Genomic DNA, 21,490 nt, shown 5'->3' with positions numbered 1-21,490 from the left:
GAAAAAGGTAAATAATATATGAAGAGGTATTGTATGAGGTATTTATAAGAGACAGGAAAATGTACACAATTATACAAAACCCTGATCAGGATATCAGCATAAAAGTTGGTCACCCAGCTCAAAGAAAGAAGAATTTAAGCTGGATTAGTTTCAGAAAAGGGCTAACTGAAGTTATCAGGAGAATGAAAACTTTATTACCCAGAAAAACTGAGACTAAGCACTTCACATCAAACAAAACAAAAGCCAAGACAGAGTATGTTTTCTATTCATAAACAAAAAGGTAAACACTGAAGAAATAATCACAGTAAAGGAGACACCAGCAGAAGAAGAAATGGGTTTAATATGGCCATGACTAGAATCGAGACTGAAAAATACACAAAAGTTTCTAACATCATAACAGTGATGGAATATTGTTCCTGTTGAAGGTGAGGTGCAAACGCATTTTTTTTCCAAAGGTCAGCTGCTAAGCTTGTGGAAGGCATGATAACACATGATTTCCTAAAAGAGCTAGAATTTGGTTTGATGATGTAGAATATTCTTCGCTGGTACTACCTTTACAAACTTACTGATGTCTAAATGGGCATTTTATTGATGGGATGAATTTTCAAGTCTTTCACTTAACACTTTATTTCTCCATGTTTCTCTTTTGACACTTCAGGTAAGTTTTAGCCATTCCACATTTATTTTTGCTAATTAAATACCTTTATTTCATACTGATCTATTGCTTCTCCAGTGAAGAACTGGTATTTTACAACTCCCTATCTAAATCTTCTCAACTGCAAGGGGTTGGGGTCTATCTTCATACATCTGAAAGCTCAGACAATAATTTTATAATCTTTTATACAAAAGGTTCTACATTTAAAACATAAAGCCATTTTTCATTATTGCAGTTCATTCTCTGCTAATTATTTTTCTCCAGTTTTCTTCATTGTTTCTCTTTGTTCTCAAGACCTTACCTTCTCTTGTGCCTTTGCAACTCAAAAACTAGCTCAGAAATCCTTATATGCCTGCATTTCCCCTTAATTGTCATGTTAACTGGAGTCCAAACCTACACTTGATCTAGAAAACATTTAAATTCAGCACATAAATTTGAAATGAGAAAATTTCACAAAGTCAACATCACTCTACAGACATTTACTCTCCAGATTTTATCTATTTTCCTTCTTAGAGAAAAGAACCTAGCATTATTCTGGGGTTTTATATGTTTTTAAAGATCCTAGAACTGACCATTTTTTTACATAATTATTTTAGAAGATTACAATACATATGAAAAGGCTGCATGAAATTACTAGACATTTAATTGCTTTTCATTTTCTCATAGTAAAAATGTATCAGAGGATCTATTTCATATGCCTCTTTGCAGATTAATTCACATTAGCACATTCTCAGATCTAGCTTGGTGTTTGGAATTTCAGTTGAGTTCTCTTTGAGGTATATACATACATGTCAAATCAGATCAAAGCCTGTAATTACAAATGTTAACATTAAATTGTACTGCGTAAGAATAGCAATCCAGCTGCCATTAATTCTGCTTTATAAACAGCTGGGGTGGAAGAATTTAAACTAGTGAGCAAACAGAATTGTAGAGAAAAGAGAAAAAAAACATGTAATTATACAACAAAAAAATAAATATGGGAACCATGCAGCTTTGCCAACATTGTCTTTGCATCTAAAACATCTGCCTTTCAGTTAGCTCACCATTCAGTTACCAACATTAAAAACTCCAATTCTTGGACTGGAAGCAAATTAAAAATTTTCATAAAAAAAAACTATTCAATTTTTAACTTGAACAGCGTATCTTTTTCAGTAATACTTACTTTAAACAAAGACAACGCTTCAGTTGTTACAATTAAACTTCTGATCAAAACAGAGTAACAATAATAGTAACCCAGAAAATATATTAGCAAGAAAGATGCATTAGTGAACCCCACAGTATTGCTCATCTGTCTTCTCTCTTTCACATTTTTACAATATTTTCAGTAGCTTAAGTCATGAAGGTTACAAAGAAGTTGATATATGTTTTGGTTTAAAAAAAAAAAATATTTGTAATACGATTGTCCAGTGAGTCTCTGGCAATGAGATTATCTATTTTTTATTCCTCTAAGATCTACAAATAGGATCTGTTTACAAATCACACTCTTCATGAGCACAAACCATACTGTGCTTAAGACAGAAGTCTGACAACAAATGTGAAGCAGAAAAGGGTTTCTAAAAATCAATACCTGACATTTTAAAAGACTTTTTAATTAGTTTTTAATAGATTTGCCATATTCAGTTGGAATAGAACTAGTACCCAAATACTAGTTACTAAGCTCAGGTTGTAAAACCTCTTGTAATTTTAAATGTTATACTTGCTTCCACAACAATAAAACAGACTACTTTTTTTTTAAAAAAAAAGGATGATAAGAGGTCCCTGTCTAGGCTTCTAGCCTCATGAAGACAAAAATCAAAGATTAAACTGACTGTTATGAAGCTTTGCAGTGGAAAAAGGAGTATTTTCCCAGTAAAACTTAATTTAAAACAGTAATGAGTAGACATATTTTTGGCCTAGCACTAGCCTGAAATGAGAGAGCAAGAGTTGAATGAAATCAAATGTATTAGATTCATTTAGTCTAGAGGGAAAGGAATGCTTCCCTATCCAGCAGTTTCTCAAGTCCCTTGCCAATCCTAACATCCCCTAATATCTTCATATTGTTTATGGTGCTTTTCTTTTGTGTAACCCAAAATCACGCAAAAGGATGAGTAAGTGACTGAAACGGAGTGGGATGCTGAAGAAGGTAGAAGTGGTAACAGCAAAGGAAGTATAAATGTCTTTTTACAAGGGTGTGTAGTGACAGGACAAGGGGCAATGGTTTTAAACTGAAAGAGGGGAGATTTAGATTGGATCTAAGGAAGAAATTCTTCACTCTGAGGTTGGTGAGGCACTGGAACAGGTTGGCCATAGTAGCTGTGGATGTCCCATCCCTGGAAGCATTCAAGGCCAGGTTGGATGGGGCTTTGAGCAACCTGATCTAGGGTAAGGTGTCCCTGCCTATGGCAGGGGGTTTGAAATTAGATGATCTTGAAGGTCCCAGTCCCTTCCAACCCGAATCATTCTATGATTCTATGATACAGTGCAAAAGGAATAACAAACAAAAAAGCAGGAATTCTTCCATTCCCACTGAAACCATAACCAGTCTCTTATCTGCTAGTCTCATAGATCTCAGTAGACCACACACCACTACCAGTATCAGTCCTACAGCAATTCAGAAGCTTCTAGCTGTCAGAAAACATACTTTGTCATTCTGAGATTCAAAGCCACCTTCCGTGATGTTCCTTTACAGTGAATTTCAGCAACATCATCAGGCCTCCCACTAGTCAAGGAGACCCCCCCGAGGAGCAATAAGATGCTTCAATATAAATCTGTTCACATGAAACTTTTAAGAAACACAGGAAACGCGAAGTTCAGTACAGGAAATCATTTCAGAGGCGTATAGGGCCAGAGATACCTTCCAGCAAATCTCAGTCAAAAGACGTGGAATAGAACTAAAATTTCACAGATTTGGTTTTCCTCTTCTCACATACAACCACCATTTTAAAAGCCAAAATTAAAAACCAAAAAATACAGCAATTGTGAAAGTATGAGTTCAGTAATTTAGGCATAAATTCCTTACAACATTTTAAAGCAAAACAAAAAAAAAAACACACTCATGCTATCCAGTAACATTTAATCAAATTAGGCATTTTTCAACTATTCACATTTATATTGAACTTTAAAATGCTTTGCAGCAGTGTGAAGAATTTTAATATTTCAAAAGGGTTTTTGCCAATTATTACAAAATTAACCACAATTTTAATTTGTGAGCTGAAAACATAATCATTAAAGGGATTACAACGATAAAGGGAAAACAAAGCTCAGAAAATGTGTTTACTTCCTTGCAACCTGAAGTCTGAAATGCCATACCTGTTCCTACCCACGGAAAACACTTCCCAGCTCCAGTTCTGAAAGCACAATTTTAAATAGGTATGTTCACCAGAGCTTTCTCACATCTGCTCTTGCGCTCTGTACAATTCACAAATGTTTTATCAGTGCCGCTATAAAATCAGAAAATCGTTTATGCCCCTCTTACCCCCCACCAGCACGGTACAGCACAGCGTATTTTCCTGTGTTACACGCTGTGATCATCACTGTGTAGCTGCACAGCAGTTCTGCTAGATCAGAACTGCAACTAGGAACTCATGTTCTTTCCCCAGTGTGTAATCAAAGCTTCAAGGAAGACAGTATGTAATATGGATGTGCAGAGTCTATCACAAAAAAACTCTGGCTTTAATAACCTTTTCTCCCTCTAGTGGCTTCTGCACATTCCCATTTGTAGGATATATTACCCTTCAGTATTAATGTAAAAGACAAAAAAAAAAAAACCCACATTAATTAAAAAGCAATTTAAGGACTGCTCTGCCAAATGAAGCATTAGACTCAGCCATTAGGTTGTAGAAATAAGAATGTAATCCCATGTGGCCACTTCATATACTTTATTCCATGACCGGAATGTGTCTGAGCATGCTGTGTAAAATCAGTCCTTACCACTTAAAAAGGTCACAGGAAGCTTAGGTTGTATAGTTTTCTAAAACACAGCATTTAACCCATCTGAACAACATTTTGGAATAGACAATCTTACCTCTTCTCTTCACGCAAAGCAAAAGAGAGTCTGAATTTCTGAGTATCATTCTCTTACGAAAGCGAATTAGTGCTCTAATATGCAAAAACAGATTTTCCCTATTTCTGCAGTACCTAAAGAAGCAGAGGTAGGTTCATCAATAGCAACATCCCCTGACTATTTTCATTAAAGATTTAAGATGAGAACATAGTACTTTATGAATTACTCTGAACAATGCTAAGTGCTTGCAACTCACACTTGCAAATGATTTCAAGACTTTCATGAGCTTTCCTCCTCAGTTTCAATAGCCTTCAATAACACCGACAAACAAAATTAAAATGCAAAAGAGGTTCTGTAGCCTTAATGAGACTAAATGGTAAAGACATGTAGGAACATTTTAAATGTGGCTGGCAAACAAATTTGTTAGTTATCAAAGAAAAGAATGCCTATTTTATTAGAAAATAGACTTAAAAGGGAAGATTGAGATATTTAGTGTTGGAACTTATATTCCAGGATACATTGATCTGAGTGATAAGTAGATGAAATATTATTACTGTTTACCGACATAGAGAACATCTTTCATCTTAAAGTGTAAAATTTTCTGTGAGATTTTCATTCATATATTCTTGACTTCCATGAAATAAATGTTTCAAACATTTCAAAATTCTTTTTTTTTTAGTTTTAAATCTCTGAGAAAAAAATCTAAGCCATACTACTATCATGGACAACAGTGCACATACAAACTTGTTGCAGAGACCCTGAAGGAATTTCCACAGCATCCCACGCAGCTGGTCCTGCTCCCAAAAAGCACTTGGGACCAACACCCATAATGCACCTGCACCAGGTGCTGCATATAAAGAGGCCTTTTCCTTGGTCCATCAGCTAAGAGATGATGAAGCACATAGTCTTCAGAGTAGCAGATACAATTGATTGTTAGGTGGTTTGGGTGGGCAACTTTTACAAATTAAGTGTTTCTGTTCGGGTAATTTCTATTTGGTTTTTGAAAAGTGTGAATCACCTTTCCTTTAAGATCACTTGAAATTTAATACATTATTGTGGGTCTGGTAAACACTGCTGCCTGTAGCGGTCACTTCACATTAAAAATACACTAGTGTATAACTATTATATATACTATTTTCAGCCCAAAAAGCTGTATGTACAGTGCAGTTCTTCAGTACAAAAGAACATATGTGAAAGTTGTTGGCTTCACAGTGCAAGAAAGGCAATAAAAAATAATTTCTCTTTCCACATCCAAACATTCTGAAGCTCTGCATTCCAATTCCCCTAAAGTCTATACCTAAGTGTCATACCAATGCAAAGACTTTGTTTAGAACAGTGTGAAAAAACTAACAAATCTCTACTGTCATCCACTTGAGCAGCGGTTGAGATATTTTAAATAAAAAACATTTTTTCAAAAACAGATTTAGATAGTATGATGGACACTTGAATCAATCATACACGCAATACTTCCTCATGGAAGGACAATGCTTCTTAAAGACTAATTTGGAGTATAAAGTTGTCCTTCCCTCGAGTCAACAAATGTTTTAGACACAACTGCTACAAACTCTTTTAGCGTAACACCAATGACCTCCACTTCACTAGAACCCATCAGCAACAACAGATTCCCATGAGATTAGTTCCCTCAATAGCGAAACACGTTAAGTGACAAAGGGAACGGTACATAATCATGTTAGATACTCCTCCTACGCTTTTTTTTTAGATCTTCTCACTTTGGTTTATAGAAGCCTAATAGCAGACAAAACAAGTAGATGAAGCAGTAATTTGGAATAAAATTTGAATTACAGCTTACTGGCAGAGTGTTAGATTTGTGACCTAAAAGTGGACATTATAATCACCACTAATGACTACCCTTTGATGTAGGTTTAAGGCTACTTGTATTGAGAGGTTTGCTGGAGTGAAGTTTTATGATAAAAAAATTGTCTTATTCAGTTACAGTTTGTAACACAAGTTCTTGACTTGTGTTAGAGACTACATCTCTATAAAAATAGATAGCACTAAAACAATAACATTTCCAAGCCAGCCTTCTATAAAGAAGGAACCAGACAGAAGATCCAGACTGTTTCCATTCTTTTGCTGCCGGAGGTCAGAAGCAACTGAAGTTACTACAATGCCACGTTCTCCTTTTACTGCAATGCCACTGCAACATTTGGAAACAATGAAGAGACAAGAAGAAATATGAGAAAACTCTAACAGACAACATTTTCAGCAGAAGTACAATTCCAGAGCTGCACTCAATTAAACAGGAATATGCAAAGCCTCTGCAAAGGAGAAAGAACCGTATCATTTTCTTCATCTGAAATTCTGTAAATGATATAATACATGTTTAAATTTTAGTATGCAAATATCATGATGTAATAATACCATAGGCTGCTGGGTTTGGATGTTTTTTAGGAACCAGTATCAACATATTCTTACCTTTTTATCTTCTTTAGACTTCCTAATACTGTGTGGAGGGCCAAATTTGTTCTGCATGCAAAACATCTTCTTAGACCATTCATTTTTATGAGATTTTAACTGTGGCTGACCAAAGTTGCCATCAACTCTGTATCTGTCAGCTGGAATCTTATTCATTGGTGGCGGAAGGGTTCCACAGTTAACACTTGACCAGCCATCCGTAGAATCCGTGTAAGACTCCTGGTCGCTGGCATTTCCATGCTGCCATTCTTGTAAAACATGCACAGGCAACCACCTTTGATTGCCTATGCCTGCAGCATTTTTCTTTGATGGGGGTACTGAATTTCGGGAGGAAACCAGTGGAACTTCAATACGAGCAGAAGGGCTTAAGTGTTTGCTTACATTTTGGGACTTTTCATTCTGAATTACTTCTAAAGGAATGTTTCCTTCTTGTTCGTGACAGAAGCCATTCCAATGGGAAGCAGGCTGATTTTGTCCCCTTCCTACTGGATTCTCCCACATGCTGTTAGGAATGTGTTTACTCGGATTGCTCCCCAGATCAACCACCAGAACTCTATTATTCTTTTCTTCTTGGTTAAAATTTCCAATTCCACTATCACTGTTACTGCTTGTACTGTTATTCTGATGAGCATCTACATCTCCATCAAGAAAAGCCCTCGCACGCATTCCTTCAATTAATTCCCCCATATCCCTATACAGGACAGAAATAAACTGAAGAACTGGTAGAGACGATGTTGGAAACTCCAGACAGCCATTTGTGTCAGGATCTGCTGTACATTCCAGTCCAAAACGTCTTGCTATGCCCTGGTGAATTTTATGATGAAATAATTCAGGATCCACCATAAAAACGTGGCAAGATGTCCTCAGAACTCCTTCATCTTCCTGAGCCAAGCTTGCATCATCATTTGTCTGCATTGTAACTAGTCCAAAGAATCTTCTATCATCCGGGCAAACAGCACTGAATGCCAGTTTCTCTGCAGGATATTCTGCCACTACACCTGATTTGTCACTGCAGAGCTGAATACAGTCATGCATTATCTTCATCATCACTAGCGAATGGATTTTCTGTTCTGCCCGCAGACGTCTCATACATCCCCGAATAGCCTGCAAACTCTCATTTTCCAAATTTGAGGTTGTTGAAGGAAGTTCAATTGAGCCTAGGTAACCTACAATCATGGCAACATTTAAAATGCTTGCATCTAAACCAAAGTCTTCTGCACCCTCCAGCCCAATTCTAAAAACCGAATCATCATTCAGGACTTTGGACATTTCTTCCTTTGACAGTAGGTTTGGATTGCTTACACTTTCATTTCCAGTTTCAAATTTAATAGCAGCAGAATCTGAAAACGATCTTTGTTTAGGTGCAGAATTATCTGAGTTACCAGCACAAAGAGTAGGATTCTCAAAGATCATGTTGAAAATGCCACCAGACTGCATTTCTTCAACAACTTTCTCTGCTCTGTTTATACCCAGAGCTTTAGAGTCAGGTTTGGGTTTCAGCCATCCCTTCCCATCATAAAAACCAACTTCTTCATCACTTGAACATGAATCTATATGACTAATCCCTTCAGCAATGACCATGTGCAGGACTCCAGAACATTTTCCTATGAGTTTTACTACATCTTCATGAGAGGCTTTTTTCACATTGATTTCATTAACTGCAAATATCTGATCTCCTGCTTTAAGTCCAACATAATCTGCAGGGCTTCCTTTCATAACACAACTAAGAACACAAGGAGCTTGTCCAGAAAGGGTAAAGCCATAACCTGCTCTTCCTCTAGCAACTTCCACACTTCTTATCCGAGGAGGAGCATGCATGTTGAGTCGACGTTTGACTGTTTCCCCTGGTCTATACATTTTGCAGTTTTTTCCTGAAAGAGGAAAACTTCTAATTAGTCCAGTTTCTCATCATGATTCACAGTATCACTCCTTCATTTGATGAAGCTCTAAAGAAAGAAAGGGGAGGAAAAAAAAAAAAGACATTTTAATTCTCAATCATATTTCAGATTTTTTAGTACCCAGTATTTCCTTTACTGTTCAGAAACATTGTTAGTGAACTCTATCAAAAGCTATTGCTAGAGAATTAACGCAACATTCAGAAAAAATTGAAAAGAACAAGTACCGCAGTCTTAATTTTATGAAAAGCAGTAGCAAATGTAAATAAAGCGACTGTCCAAAATGGCAAAGTAACTGAATGGCAAAGCAAAGAACAGAATCTAAGTCTTTTGATGTACAGCCAGTGTTTTTATACTACAGCAGGTTACATCTTCCCCAACTCCACCATGTTACCTAGTATTCAGTTAACTTCTGGCTCACTGCACCATTGCAATACCACCACATTTTACAGCACAGTGAAAATCCTGGATGAAGCTCATCTATCCTTTCCCAGCAACATAAAAATTAGAGCTTAAGTGTATCTACTCAGCTATAGCCCACCCCGCTTTATACTCAATCTACAGAAACAGGTACCAAATGTATCCATGTAACACAGGTTAGATAACTCCTAGAGTTGCCTGTATCTCTCCACTGACTGACCGCAAAGGCAGTTTAAAACAAGTGTCTCAGACTTCAACTTTCACACATTCACTTCAGTTACATAGGCAACAATAAATGGACATTCAGTCATGTATTAGACCAAAAGGATCCCAAATCAGGCTTACTCTGTTACATCAATCAATTAATCTACTCAAAAATAACTTGTCAAAAACCAAACACTATAAAAAAATGCATTTCAGTCAGTCATTACAACATCTGTGTGTTTTAGTTTAGATAAAAACTTTGAAAAAAAAGAGGAAAAAAGAAAGATCTCGACATGCTGTCAGTATTAATCTAGTCATGACTTTACAATTAAAATAAAGCAGCTTTATAGGAACAGCAAGAAATAGCAGATTTCAGTACATTTTTGTGTTGACACTGAAGTCTGGATGTCTCATCCTAATTATACTCACATAAATGCCATTGTTTGAGATGTTTTCTCCACTAAGCAGGTTAAAACACATACAAATGTTTTACACAAAGAATAGAAATGACAACTTGTTCAACTTTTGAAACTATCCCCTTGTTGCATGATATGAACTCTTACTTCTACAGGTCTGGAGGATGACTTACTGAAGTAACTGGAAGACTACAGCTATGTAAAATTGCAATAACCTCAGTCTGAGCAAGTGAGAACTAATCTGAAAATAATTACTTCTCTGTGCTGGTCCACAGGCTCATTCATAACTCAGTCACATTGTAAGATGCTTAAAGTGTGTAAGGTACTTGAAAGCAGGTATCGCATATACATGGGCAAAAAGCAGATAACATCGTAGATAAATAGAGAAACGAAAAAAAAATTATACAAACAGACACACGTTTGTTGATTGTATCTAAAGTGTTAAATTAGTAGTCTCCAACCCACCACGTGCATGGAAGGAAAATGACCAAGAAATTCTTCTTCTGACATCTCTCTGAGCTACTGAAATTACAAAAAAAAACCACACTCAAAATGGGATACAATCCACAGCACACTATTTTCACAGTGTTTCTGCCTGGGACAGAACAGAAGGGCCATGACTTCAAAAGTTCCAAGGAAAAAAAACAAAAGCCAAAAAACCTAAAATATAATTTAGGATCAAAGTCTTCACTACTTACATTCATATGAGCTGTTTGATTACCAAATTAAAAAAAAAAAAAAAAAAGCTGTTGTTTCTTGAATATTCTGCTAAATACTCAACTACAGGATGTGATTCCCTTAAGACCCTCCCAAATCCTAAATAGGACAGCCTTCAAGATACTACACAAGATATTCAGTTGGCTTTACTTTAGAATTTTAGTTTGTATGTTTTTGAACAAAGGGATACCAGTTTTTTGTATCTACATGGTGCAGCTGTGACTGTTCAATGTAGCATGGTTTTTGCAAATTGTTTTAACATAGCAATAATCTAGCTTCAATAACAACAGCTCCCCTATAATTTGAGAAAATAACGAAGCTTTAAGAAGTAATGAAACTTCACACTTAACCTTTCAATGGAAATCATAACATAAGAAATGCTTTGCAAACATTTAACCAAACTCACACGTTGATGTAAAAGACCCCTGTCAACTTGAATGCAGCCTCGTGCCTTAAACATAGATTAACCTTTTCCCGATGAGGCTAAACTTGCGAACCACGAGATCACTGTGCATTCAGCTATCTCTAATTAGGTCTGGTACTTTCTGAAAACAATCATTAAACATTTCAAGAGAAAGTTCTCCAACAAAAAAAAAAAAAAACAAAGCAACAAATGCCCAACAGTAAATAACAACCTGCTATCTAGGAGTGTGAATAGATACGTGTTTCAATCTGCCTTACAATGAGTATTTCTGTTCTTGGTTGTCTGGGGCAGAGCCTAACATGTCCCTTGGGTACCCTCCACAACTGTGCTGCTAACCTGGTCAACATAAAGCACTGTAGTATCTGGTACCTAAAAGCGCGCTACTAGCTTGCAAGAGGAAAGGAAAAGATTAAGAGAGCATGAGATTATAAATAATCTGATAAAAAAAATACAATAAAAAGCAGTAGTTACAAAAAAAAATAAGATTCAATATTGTAATGTTGAAGTGGTTGAGAAGAAAAAACAGATTTTTCCAACTAACTTTCTCATCTATAAAAAAACACCCTAAATGCTACTAAAAAAAAACACACAGTGAAAGCATAGTTAGGCTGCTTTCAGGAAGAAGCAAACCCCAGCACTGTCTTACCTCATGATATCATATTTGCTATGAGAGGATTCCTTTTAATTCTATTCACAAATCAATTTATCTATTTGCCTTCCTAATCTATGCCCCTTACACATGAAGCATTTATTCCAGATGATAACCACTGATGAGAGAATGTCATTCCAAAACCTGACCACTATAAAAACAAATCAGCAGGCTGCTAATACAGTACTTTTCTCTAATGGAGAGGTTCCAGAGGTGTGAAGACTTCCAGCTATTAACTTACTCGTGTAATTTTGTAAGTGTAAAGCTTGGAAGTAATTCAACATTAAAGGGTTTTTTTGCTATTAATGTATATATACACTAAAAAACATCCAAAGAAAAACTGTGTTACATCACCAGAAAAGCCATCTCTTCCCTCCCTTAGGGGCTGAATATTATTGTGCATTTTTTGTGCCAGTTACACCCATGACAAATAACAGCTCACTAAATTTATCGAGGGAACTTCAAGACAAAGGACAAACGCAGCCCTTCTGCAAGAACCCTTAGCATTCAAATCTGTTTTACCGCAACAATGGCATGACAGGCAAATGGAAAAATTAGGAAAATAGTGTTTCTCCTAACCAGAGAGATTCCAACAGTGATTAGTTCAGTTACAAACTGTTAACAAACTAGTTCAAAACCAAATTAGCACATTATCTAATTGCCTAAGTTTTCTTTTAATTCCTTCACAGATTTGAAACCTGGAGCTAAACAGATATGGCACAAAAATGGCACAAACTTCCACAGTTTCAGAGTAGTCATGCACCTGAATATCCTTTTCCTGTAATAGATTACAAAATGTGTAGTGTATCCAGTGAAACAAAGACATCCTTTTAGTTGCACTGATATAAAGCTTTGCAGGTGTCTGCATGCTTACTAAAACATGAAAATGTTAGTGGACTACAGAACTTGTGATAATCGTCACAAGTAACCAAAGATAAAATGATTTGAGCTATTTATTTTTCAGTGCAAATTAAATACTGAGCCTACTAATAATATACTACTCTAATTACTTCTAATAACACTGCATTTTATTATTTTGATAGCATAACTACCATCAGTCATATATAATAGGTCAGAAAAATGGTAAGAGGAGAAAACAGGCCTATAAAAGCAGAATAATTTGCAATACATAGTAACTAAATCTTAAGCAAATAATATAGTTTTGTGACATTTCCATATACTTATTAAAACTGAAAACATAGAATTCTCACTATCATTTGAAGAACACTGCAAATACAAAATTACTACTGTGATTTCAGAAAGCTCATCAAAATTTGTACCACCACAGCTTAGTAATATGACACAGAACAAATACAGTTTAATGACTACAAAATATTTCACAGGACATTTCAGACAGAAACACTAACATACACAAATTAAGAGTTGTTCAAGTATGTGAAAGAACATAATCCGCCCATATTCATCAGCTTTGTCACAGAACTGCGAAACAAAAAGAAACATTTGAGTTTTCTGCCAGCATACAGTCTGGTCTACCATTTCAATCAATTATTTTGCAGGTATAAAACACCAAAAATACCAGTTATGCTTGAATCGCCCTTTATCCCACAGACACTGCGTTTCTTTATGCAATGTTTTTACATATCCATGCTAGCTTTTCATGTCATTTTCAAACTCTGCTACAGAGAAAATATTTATTTGCTTACTTCAAAGGGAGAGAGGTGGTTTGTTTCCTGCTTCTGCTCCTTAACTCATAGCAACAAAAAGAGCAAACAGAAACAGGCAGCATACTCCTGCTCTAGTCTACGTTAGACTATAACCTTAACAGTTAACAGCGGGCAGCAAGGGAAGGAGCATGAGGCTTTGAGCAACCTGGTGTAGTGGGGGTGTTCCTGGAAGGGGGCTTGGAACTAGATGATCTTTAAGGTCCCTTCCAACCCCAACCATTCTATGATTCTATGTGAAGTTTACGACTATGTTACTAGCCACCAGTTCATTTTGAAAAGCCTTTGGAAGCGAACAGATACTCAGCTCTACAGTATCCACGTTAAAGTGCTTCGCTTCTTTTCTTTTTTTTTTTTTTTTTTTTTTGAAAAGCAGAGAACTGGTTGGCTTTATTTTGGTTTTGAATAGTGAAACTGTAAGAGGACAAAGCATGCAAAGTGGAAGCCCATAGAGGAGACAGTTCCCTCATCCCTCACACGCATCTTAAAGTATTGCAAAAGACTCTTCATCCTGGGTGCAACTCATTAAGGCAGAACTGACTTTCACGGGTGATGCCACTACAAAGATCAAATGAAGTTATAAAATTTGAATTCCACTCACCATTCAAATGTGGTACATGTTTACAGACAAGTTACACGAGAAATATAACAGCACAACCTGCAGCAGGTTGTTTGAGAACTTGGGCGGGACAATATTTTAATAAAAAATTCTATCAGCTTTTCACAGTTAGCTAAACATACCACTATGTGTCCTGTATAAGCAGCAACTGCTTTGCCAGAAAACAATTAGGTCCACCTAGCGCGATCATTCAAAAAAAAAAAAAAAAATACTGACTTTAATTAGTAACAGCAGGCTAAAAAATAGTTGTTAACCTCTTCTCACATTGAAGCCAGTGTAAAGAACACAACTAGGACGTTTGCTGTTTTGTCTGACAAGGCTCATGCAACTAAGGACAAAGTTTTCAAAAACTACTGTACAGACAGTCATGTGTTTACAATTGAGATTAATTCACTTGTATTTAAGAACGTGAAAAGGTTTTGTTGGTAGTTAAGCATTTTCTTTCCCCCTTCTTTTCTTGCAAACACGTTCCCAAACTGTTGGGACGCCGCGAGAAAGGGCAGCACTTCAGACCGAAGCAGAGATCCGCTCAGGAATAAACGCGGTGGGGAAAAGGCTCGGGATTTGCACTCACGGCGCTTCCACGCAAAGGCGAGAGCCAGGCGCGGCACGGCCGGCTCCCGGCACAACGCTGCGGAAAGCCGCTCGGAAAGTTACGCTGCCGGCTTCCCCGGCGGCACAAGCGACCCGACTGCAGCCCACCCTCCCGCGGGCGCTGGGCACGGCGGGCGAGCCGGCAGGCCGCGGAGCGGCGCGGCGGGTCAGCGCTGCCGCAGCCCGCCTCGAGCAGCGGTCCGCGGGGTTACACATTAACCGCCCCGCGGGGCAGCCGCTCCCCAGGAAGGTGGAGCCGCGGGGAGGGGAAAAGCGGCACCTGAGCCCGCGGGGACGGTTTGAAAAATCAAGTTTCGCTAAAGAGACGGGAGGGCACGGAGCACCCACGACCCGCGGTGCCCGCCGCGGACGGACGGACACGGACACACACACACACACACACACGCACACACGCCCACCCTCCCGGCGCTGCCCGCCGGGGGTCGCGGGCAGCGGCGCAGCCGCGGGGCGCGCAGAGGGGGCGGTGCGGGCGCTGCCCTCCCGCCCCGCTCCCTCCGCCGCGCTCCCCTCCCCCCTCGGCCCCCCTCACGCCGCCCATCTGCCGCCCCCCTCCTCCCGCCACACCCCGAGCGGGGTCCCGGGCCAGGCGCTCGGCGGCCGAGGGGAGGGGAGAGCCGGGCGGCAGGGGTGGGCGCTCCCCCGCTCAGCCCCACTCACCTCCGTCCCGCAGGACTCCGGCGACTCCTCTGAGGCACCGGCTCCCCCGGTCACCGAGGAGACGGGCGCCGGGCTCCACCACACAGCGCTTCGGCCACTGGCTGCAAGGAGCTGTCAGTCACCGCACTCACCCGGCAGGGGTGGCGGTCGGGTTCCCGGACAGAGAAAGGGGAGAGACAATACCCGGCGCCAAAGAACTACAGCTCCCGGCGTGCCCTGCGAGCGACCCGCTCCCTGCGGCCGTGCGGAGCGGGGCGCGCGGAGCATGCCGGGCCTCGTAGTTCTTTCTGCTCCCCGAACCGCCTCGCCGGGGTGCGGCGGGCAGCGGACGCCCCGCCCCGTCGCCTCCCGAGGTGGGGGCAGTGCGCAGGCGCGGGCAGCCGGCGCTCATTCGAACCGGGCTTCGCCGGCGGCCGCTGAGGTGGGAGGGAGGAGCGGCCCCGCGGCTGAAACCGGGGCAGAATTAAACCATCGCGCAGTAGCGACAACTTGTTCGGTCTTCTCGGAGTCGGGAGAACAAAGCGGAGTCGGTCTCATGTAAACAGCACTGCCATGTTAGCTGGCAGGGGAGAGGTGTTAGAGTAACCCGCGGCTCTGAAGCGGTGCTGAGGGGAAGGGGCAGGTTGGTCAGGGAGGACAGGCCGGGAGGCGTTCAGGGGCGCACCAAACCGGTGTGCCACGCCTTTGAAGCCCGGGAAGAAAGTGAGGCAGATTTTACAAGGTAAAAATAAAAAGTGTGAGCCAGCAGGCTGGCACCAGGTTCAACCATTAAACCATCCGATCCGGGCGAGAAGAGAGGTGAGGCGTTTAGTAGTAATTAAGCATCCAAAGGGCAAGAGTATGTGTGAAGGGGAAGTTTTGTCACCCAGATGGAGCCGGAGGCAGGCAACAAGTTCTCAAAATACATTGGGGACAGCTCTTCGTTTTAAGAGGGCAATACTAGAAAACCTTATTTTAAGTTGGAGAAATAGGAAGAGGGGAAGAATCTACACGTAAAAGTGAACATCACTTAAGAGATTCCCAAGGGATATAAGGTCCAGAACAAGGGAAGAATTAACTAAATGTATTTGACCTTCCTACAGAATCTGAAAAGGTTTTGTGATCTTTAATTGTGAACAAGGACTGGCAGAAATCCTTTGTATGTAAGGGATTTCTTCATTTCACTCTGTCTATGCGATGGAACCTGAAATGGAACTGAATCTAGCAGTCACAAGGTGTAGGACAGTGCTTACCTTTTCTGTAAGTTTTTTTCAATCTCTAGAGCAGGATATGTAACCCACAACTCACTGCTGCTGTTTATGCCTGTAAGAAAACTTAGAAGTTTTGATGGTCTAACTTCAGTAATTTGTGTAATATTTATCCAGTCTAGGATTTTTTTTCTTAATATCTTCTTCTTTTTCTGAAATGCTACAGTATACTGGAGTCTTCAGGAAAACCAATAACACAGGCCAAAAGAAAAAGCTCTTTGGAAAAATAGAGAGTCTTGCTCCTCCACTCCTACCTCCACCTGCTCATTCTGCTGTTTTTTAATTTGTCAGTCTATCCCACAGAAATTTCTACCGACATGAAACATTGCAAATCAAGTTAAATCCCTATTTTGTTATCTTTTTCACAAGGTTTTATGGGAAGAGCTTCTGAAGAGGAAAATAACTGAATAAAATATGCATTATTTCTTTTCCTCATCTTCCTAGAAGACATCTTGACAGATTAGTGTAAAATTACAAGATGATAGACCTTTTAACTTCTCCAGACATACTGTGCCCTGTAAAAGTAATTATTAATGCTTTAGGGAGGCTAAAAAATCAAAACATAAAAAAGAAAATTGACTGATTTTAAACCTCACATGATTGATTCTTTCATGTGTGGTACAATAATTTTAAAAAAATACTCTAGAGATATAAATTTGCCAAAATAAGTGATATTTCTTTATCCCTTTGACTGGGGAGATGTCACAGGGACAAGAATTGCACTCCACAAACAGGTGTTGTTTTGGGTGGCCATCCCTTAATAGCCCAATTATTTCCAGCTTCCATACGAGGTTGTCAAGACTATGTGTCTTTTGCTACAATTTCTGTTGACTGTGCTACCTCAACAGATGTAGCATCGACTGGCACTACCTCTTTGCCTACAGAAAGGCGAAGTCAACAATGTATTTCAAACAGTCTGACCTTGTAAACAAGTGTAACATAAGAAAATATCTTTGAAAGTGACGAGTAAAAGGAAATTGTAACTATTCAACGGAGGTCTCCGCAGGTGTCCCGTTGAGCCTTTATGAAGTTAATATAAAGAATTATGCTTTCTTTCGTTTGAAAGAGGAGGGATACCAGAAGTCGTGTCAGCATTTACTATCTGTAAAATAATTACTCCATGACAGTGTCAGATTCTTGCTTCCACAAATACTGATCCTATTCTATTTGTGATAGCCAAGAGAATTGATGGACTTTTGTAATAGCACAGGGGGTTGTAATTAGTCTGAGTTCACAGAAGGCTTCTCTGTAGTAGACCAGAATTTCCTACATGAGTATTGCTCAGCACGGAAGAGGTTAACACCCAGACTGACATGGAAACAGGTGTACTCCCACAGCCTGCTTGCAGTCAGAAACACCCAACTCATCGTGAATGAATTTAGTGCCTTTCTTCAGCATTTTGGGAAATGGTGATTACAACTTCATGTTAGAATCTGGAACAAGGTGATTAATTGCCTCTCAGAAATCCACACGAGGTCTCAGCTGTAACTTTGCTTGCTGTTTTCACCACTGTGGGAGACAATGAAGGAAGAAAGGGTGTGAAACAAAGTGATAAGGATTTGTGGCTTTGGGGCTGTAAAAGCTTTGGCTTATAAGCCTAAGTAGCTTAATGTTGGTTGTACAGACATCTCAATCACACCAGGGGTGACTGTCACAAAACGGCTTGTCAGACTCGATCTGGAGAGATTTACAATGCATACTGTAATGAAGCGTGATTGTTGCTGTCACAAGCGCCAAGTAAGAAGTCAGAAAATAAAACTTAGTCCAGCACCTGATACAAAGTCTATGGTTTTAATTAGCATTGCTTAATTACCTTAGTTAAAGGAATTGAAGTGTTGGTTGCTCCCAAAAGGTTTTATTTTATGCATACAGAGATATTCTCACATAAATGTCAATTTTCTCATTTAATGCTTTCAATATGTTCAAAATAATAAAATTGTATATAATTGTCGGCATTAAAGGCTTCTTCAGTGTACAAACTTCATTCCGATTTTCCCGCCTTAATTTTGTTCTGAACATCAGGGAAAATCATATATCATATACGTTATAGTTAGTTTGTGTTGGCCAGTTAATATGTAGTTGGGAGCAAAATCCTCCTTAGAGAGCTTATTTCTTAAATTCCAAAAGCTCATCCTGCTTCAGTTAACCATCAGAGCCCAATCCAATGGATCAGTGAAGCTCACGTTTTCCGCACTGAGGACTGCGAGGTGAACACACAGCCGTCAGCACCCGCCTTGGTTTACCCAAGACATAGTCTTCTCCCTAGTGGGAGACACTCTTGGCAGTGGCAAAAGGAAGAAAATATTTTTATATAAATGTGTTTTGGCTTGGATGATGCTGTTTCCCACCCCAGCATACCGATGTAAAAGATATCTTTACAAGGAGCTGTGAAGTAGTAGAACTGAACAGGGATACAGATCTTGTTAAATCTTGAGTGGCCAGTAGAGGACGTATCCTCTCAGATCCTATTGAGGCATAAAAGGATTGATCTGTATACCTTGTGCATCTACTTGGCCTTGTAAATGTGACCGTACCAACTATGTTATTTAATGAAACATGAAAATAGAGCTGCGTGGTTTTGGTGTTGAAAGATTCTCGCGTGCACTTGCTGTTAAATACGTGGATGGTACCATTTGCAAAATTGAAGGTTTGCAAGGTAAACAGTCTGGAACATACTTCTCTGTGTGAAAACAAGCACAGCCACGCCATGGTCCTGACTGCTCCTCTGGATGGCACTGCAATATAAACAAAATTATTTAGTATCTCAAGAAAATTTATTTCCCTGCAGTAGAATGTGCTATATTTGTTTTCCCTAATTTGCTAGCATAAATCAAATTAAACGTTTTGTTGTACACAAAAATTGAAAACACAAATTATTGCTCATTGATCTCCATTTTTCTTCCCTTACCTACAACTACATGTGATTAAAGTTGATTTCATGTTAAACCTCCGATGCTGGTGAGCAACCCAAAAATATAACCAAAGTATCTACTTCAAGTACACAAACATACCTGATATACTTCTGCCAAGAACTGGAGACCCAAGAATTGGGTTTGTTCTTACTGGTGTCAGTGGAAGCACAGAAACCTCTACCCACTGTTTCTTGTGGGCAAGTAGCGTATACTCCAAATTCCTCTGTTCCTGAGGAATACCTTACTGAGCCAGAAGGATTTTAAACTTCTAATTTCATACCATGTCATGAACATCTTCTAATATTTTTAAAACACATACACAAAAAAGGGAAAAAAACTTTCTAGTATATTTTGTTGTGTTTTTTGCTCTGAATGCATATCTCTCAGACATTACTGAAGGGTTTGTTGGTTTTCCTTTTTTTTTCCTTTAAGCCTTGGAGCTTTAATCTCACAGTTCACAATTGCCTTACTAATTAACCTGCCATGGCCTTGCTGCTCCATTTAAGCTGTGTCTTCTGTCCCATTGGGCTTAAAAATGTGCATTGTGTAGCAGCTGGATTGTTGTGTTCTGAAGAAGCACCGTGTATTTCTGGTGCCGTAAGGAAAAGGGATGTCTCAAGGAGGTATTCCTTCTGGCTCTAAGTACCATGCCAAAAAGGTCATTATCGTATTCAGTGATAGCTTCTCACAGAGTGAGCAAGCTCTATCCTTGCACCTAAACAGCAAGCTGAATTAGGATTGCGAATCCAGTGATCACTGTCTCCCTTTTTCCTCTTTGAAGCCATTTTCAGTGTGGCTCCCAGGTTCACACACCAACAAAGGTGGCATGTCAAAACTCCGCTGGCTGCGTTTATTGCTAAGCACATTTCCTAAGTGATGACGCGCAAATGTCAGTATAAAAGTGTCACTCAAATCCCTAAATAAACCTCAGGAAACACATGCTAAATGCTAAGAGTTCTCCAAGTTCACACATGATTCCATGAAGAGAAACTGAGTGAAAATGAGAGCCTGAGGCATTGAAGAGGTGACAAGAGTAATAGACAGAGAAAGTGACTTTGTATATTCCCATCTAACAATTCCCCTGATGAAAGACCCTGTCTCCAGGACAAACTATGCAGCATTAAAGTCAGGAGGAGGGATCTTCTACTCCTAGTAGTTAACCCTGTAATCAGAGAACACATTATACCACCTCTCCACTTGGGAAATGCTTAGACTGATTTTGTCACATCCCATTTCCTCATCCAAGCTTTTTATTTCCAAACTTTGGAGAAAACAGGTGGTCCTTTTAGACCAAATTCAATCCGTCTTTAGGATCCCTGTCAGAGGCACTGCTCTGCTTCTGGTAGTCTCTTCTCCTGAAGTTCAGCTGAAAAGTCATGACATGACCTCAGCGACGTTTAGGTCCACCTGGACAGCCTGATAACGCAGAATGACAGGATTCTGCTCTGGCTCTCAAAGCTGATTTCACTCAGGCTGACTTCATCTTCCTCCACCTCATAACTAGGTTCTGAATGGCTTTTAAGATTAGAAGATATCTTCACATTCTGTGTAAAAATCATCATGATTACTAGGATAAAACTCATGAAGATATACCTACATAAAGTAGATTAATTTCTTTGTGTGCCACCAGAACTTTGGTTTCATTAAGACTAGCCTTGCAGTTATTCTAAATGACCTTTTGAAATTAAAATAAATTGATTTCTCCATTAAATGCATTTGTTAAGAGTCATTTTGGCCTTGACAGCACGCGTGGAAGTCTTCTCAGTGCCCTCACAGTTGCTTCTTAAGGTTCCTCTCAGAACTAGGTTAAGGTCTTGCCTCCTACTAAAATTTCTGTTCCATGGTAAAAGTTAGATGTTGATGGATTATTTCTTAGAACCTGTGGCAGCCAACCTCCTCTTTCATTTTTTTCAAGGATACAACATTTGTGGTGGCTGTTTCATGAGCCAGGTGATCCAGA

General features: G+C 39.4%; 1 protein-coding gene across 3 annotated transcripts in view; it reads right to left on the bottom strand.

Moving 5' to 3' along the window:
* The window catches only part of RGS12 (regulator of G protein signaling 12), an 80,144-nt gene extending 71,214 nt beyond the window's left edge, over positions 1–8,930 (bottom strand). For all 3 annotated transcript variants that reach the window (XM_009985601.2, XM_086611592.1, XM_086611593.1), the window contains exon 1: positions 7,074–8,930. In XM_009985601.2, coding sequence (XP_009983903.2) covers positions 7,074–8,930 — 1,857 coding nt within the window. The remainder of the gene's footprint in view (positions 1–7,073) is intronic.
* Positions 8,931–21,490: the final 12,560 nt, after the last annotated feature.

This window comes from Tauraco erythrolophus, chromosome 5 (assembly GCF_009769465.1).
Source record: "Tauraco erythrolophus isolate bTauEry1 chromosome 5, bTauEry1.pri, whole genome shotgun sequence".
Classification (NCBI taxonomy): Eukaryota; Metazoa; Chordata; class Aves; order Musophagiformes; family Musophagidae; genus Tauraco; species Tauraco erythrolophus.
This window is presented reverse-complemented; position numbering and strand designations above follow the sequence as displayed.